At 55.7% G+C, this 2,407-nt stretch overlaps 1 protein-coding gene across 1 annotated transcript; it reads right to left on the reverse strand.

Annotated features, from left to right (window-relative positions):
- Nucleotides 1-535: 535 nt before the first annotated feature.
- LOC118706760 (insulin growth factor-like family member 1) lies at nucleotides 536-2,073 on the reverse strand. The gene is made up of 4 exons (XM_036416334.2): nucleotides 1,933-2,073; nucleotides 1,387-1,440; nucleotides 1,016-1,277; nucleotides 536-763 (listed from the first exon to the last, which is right to left on the reverse strand). The coding sequence occupies exons 1-4, from the start codon at nucleotides 1,955-1,957 to the stop codon at nucleotides 754-756; spliced, it is 351 nt and encodes a 116-aa protein (XP_036272227.1). The 5' UTR covers nucleotides 1,958-2,073; the 3' UTR covers nucleotides 536-753.
- Between the last annotated feature and the right edge of the window lie 334 nt (nucleotides 2,074-2,407).

Below are 2,407 nucleotides of genomic sequence, written 5' to 3' on the forward strand. Positions count from 1 at the left end.
TCCTCCCTGTTTCTCAGTCCTAGCGCCTGCCCTCCCTGCGCCCTCCTCCCGCCAGGGGGCGTGCTGGCCTCACCTTCCTCTATTGAGCTAGGCAGGTGGTGGGGGACAGATGCAGGCCAAAGCCCCTCCTTCCCTGGGACCCAGTTCCCTCCCTGTCCTAAGCCCTGGTAGAGTGGAATCAAGAGCTGGATCCCGGTGACTGGGATGCAATTGATATTCCGTGAAACCCGCAGATCCTGGGGAACACCTGACAGTTGTTCTTATAGGGGAAACGGGCACATTCCTGGTGACTGGGGAAGCCAGAGAGAGGACCCCATGTCTACCACTTAGGACCCTTCCCAACCATTCATGAGCCGGGACAGAACAGGTCAAACTGCAAAGTTTATTAAGTGCTTTTAAAGTTTATTTATTTACAACCTCATAGATGGAGGGGCGGGTTCCTCTGAGCTGTGTGTTTGGTGCCAGGTGAGAAAAGAACTGAAGGTAATGGGGTTCTGTCTCATGGTGTTAGCTGTAGGTATTGGGGAGCTCAGAGAAACCATCTCTCTCGATTATCCAGAATCACAGAAAGGGGCCATCACCACTTAGAACAGAGTAGAGTGCCAGAGGAGCAAGCATCAGACGGGCACATGGACTGGGAGAGGCTCCTGTCCCCAAATATCCCTGCAGTCCCGGAGCTCAGTCAGCACCAGGGCCCATCTCCAGACTCAATGAGGAAGCAGAAACCACAGCCATCTGGTCACCTGTCCTCGGTCAGCTGACACTGTGGAGAGAGAAGGCCAGAAATGCAGGGACACATGGTTATGGACAGAGCAGTGGAAAAGAGGGACACAGAAGGACATCAAGGAGGATGAGAGGGAAATAAAACCAAAAGGAGAAACAAGGAGAGAAAAAGGGAGAGACTGACTGGAGCAGGTGGACAGGAACAGGGCAGTTATATCATGCACAATCCGAGATTCCAGACCCTCCCAGTCCCTGGGCACACCCCATGCCTGTGAAGGGGACAGGACCTTACCTGGAACAAACCCTGTCACCCAAGGTTCGTGCCAAGGAGCACCCCTGGCCTCTCACTTTTACCACGAAGGCCTCCTGGGGTCTCAGTGACCAGGGACAGCACTGCTCAAAGCAGACCCTGAAGGTGCAGTTTCCACACTTCTGGGTCCTGCTCAAGGTCACCACAGCGTCGTCATAGCAACAGTGCTGCTGGGGGTCGTAGAGCTTGCCCCCACATCTGGAGTGTGCCTGGCACAGCATCAGGTGAGCACCCGTGGGGGACACTGGAGGAGACAGAGCTGCTGTGGCCCAGATGAAAGCACAGGCTGCACCCATGCGGGGCCCTCTGGGAGCCACCCACCACCCAAATGTCCCTGTCTGTCCTGGGCTCACCTGGGGCTCCTAGTGCACAGAGGAGGCTGATGATGCAGAGAGCCATGGAGAGAGCTGTGGGAGAGGAGCTGGATGAGGTGAGGCTAAAGGGGCAGCCTTGGGTCCACCCCAGGGAGCCCTGCCTGGGGCAGGGGAATGTCTGAGAGGATCTCTGTCCTGACTGAGGTCCAGGACCGGTGGAATGTGAGGGGTGCTGGCAGGGTTCTTGGGAGAAATAGGTTTAGGATTCAAGAGGTTTTGGATGTTCAATGGGCAGGTGTTGAGAGCAGGAGGCCCAGGGTCACTCAGGGGGCTTAGCTGACTGGGGTTGCTATGGAGATGACCCACATCAAAGTCTAGTAGACTGGGGTTGGAGTGGGAAAGTGGGGCATGGGTGGCATTGGGCATGAGTTTCAGAACTGAATCCGAGATGTGGATGGAGAGGATATTGGGGAGATGGATTGGGTAAGGCCTGGTGCTAAGGAGGAGAAGTAGTTTGAGGTGGGATGGGGTCGTGGGTGAGATTGGAGCTGTGATTCAAGAGAATTGGAGTTGGGTTCTACTTACTCAGGATGTAGCATCGGGGAGTCATGGCTCTGGGTTGGCTGCAGCGGAATCAGAAGAAGGTCTGCAGTTCCCAGCAGGTGCTTTTAAGTCTCATAAGGGAGGGTGATGTCATCAGGTATCGTGCCTCCTGCCTCCTGGCCAGACCTGTGAAGACACGCTGGGACCATAAATCAGGAGAATCTAGACATCATCTCTGGCACCCGGGATCCTCTGAGAGCCAGGATACCCAGCCCCTCCCCTTCATGAGACTTTCCCCAAATGCCTCCCACTCATGCCCAGGGCCTCCTCAGCAAGCAGGACACGCCTCAGAGCCACCCCACTCTGCCAGGAAGAGCCCACCAAACAGCCTTTCCTTTGCATCACTTAAGTCTTTTACTTTCCCCGCTGTCTTTCGCATATTGCTAACCTCTCACATCCTTGGGGTTGGGTGGTGGGGTGTGCTCTCAGCTCCCTGACCTCAGAGCCCTGGCCAGGA

This window comes from Pipistrellus kuhlii, unplaced genomic scaffold, assembly GCF_014108245.1.
Source record: "Pipistrellus kuhlii isolate mPipKuh1 unplaced genomic scaffold, mPipKuh1.p scaffold_m20_p_55, whole genome shotgun sequence".
Taxonomy (NCBI): Eukaryota; Metazoa; Chordata; class Mammalia; order Chiroptera; family Vespertilionidae; genus Pipistrellus; species Pipistrellus kuhlii.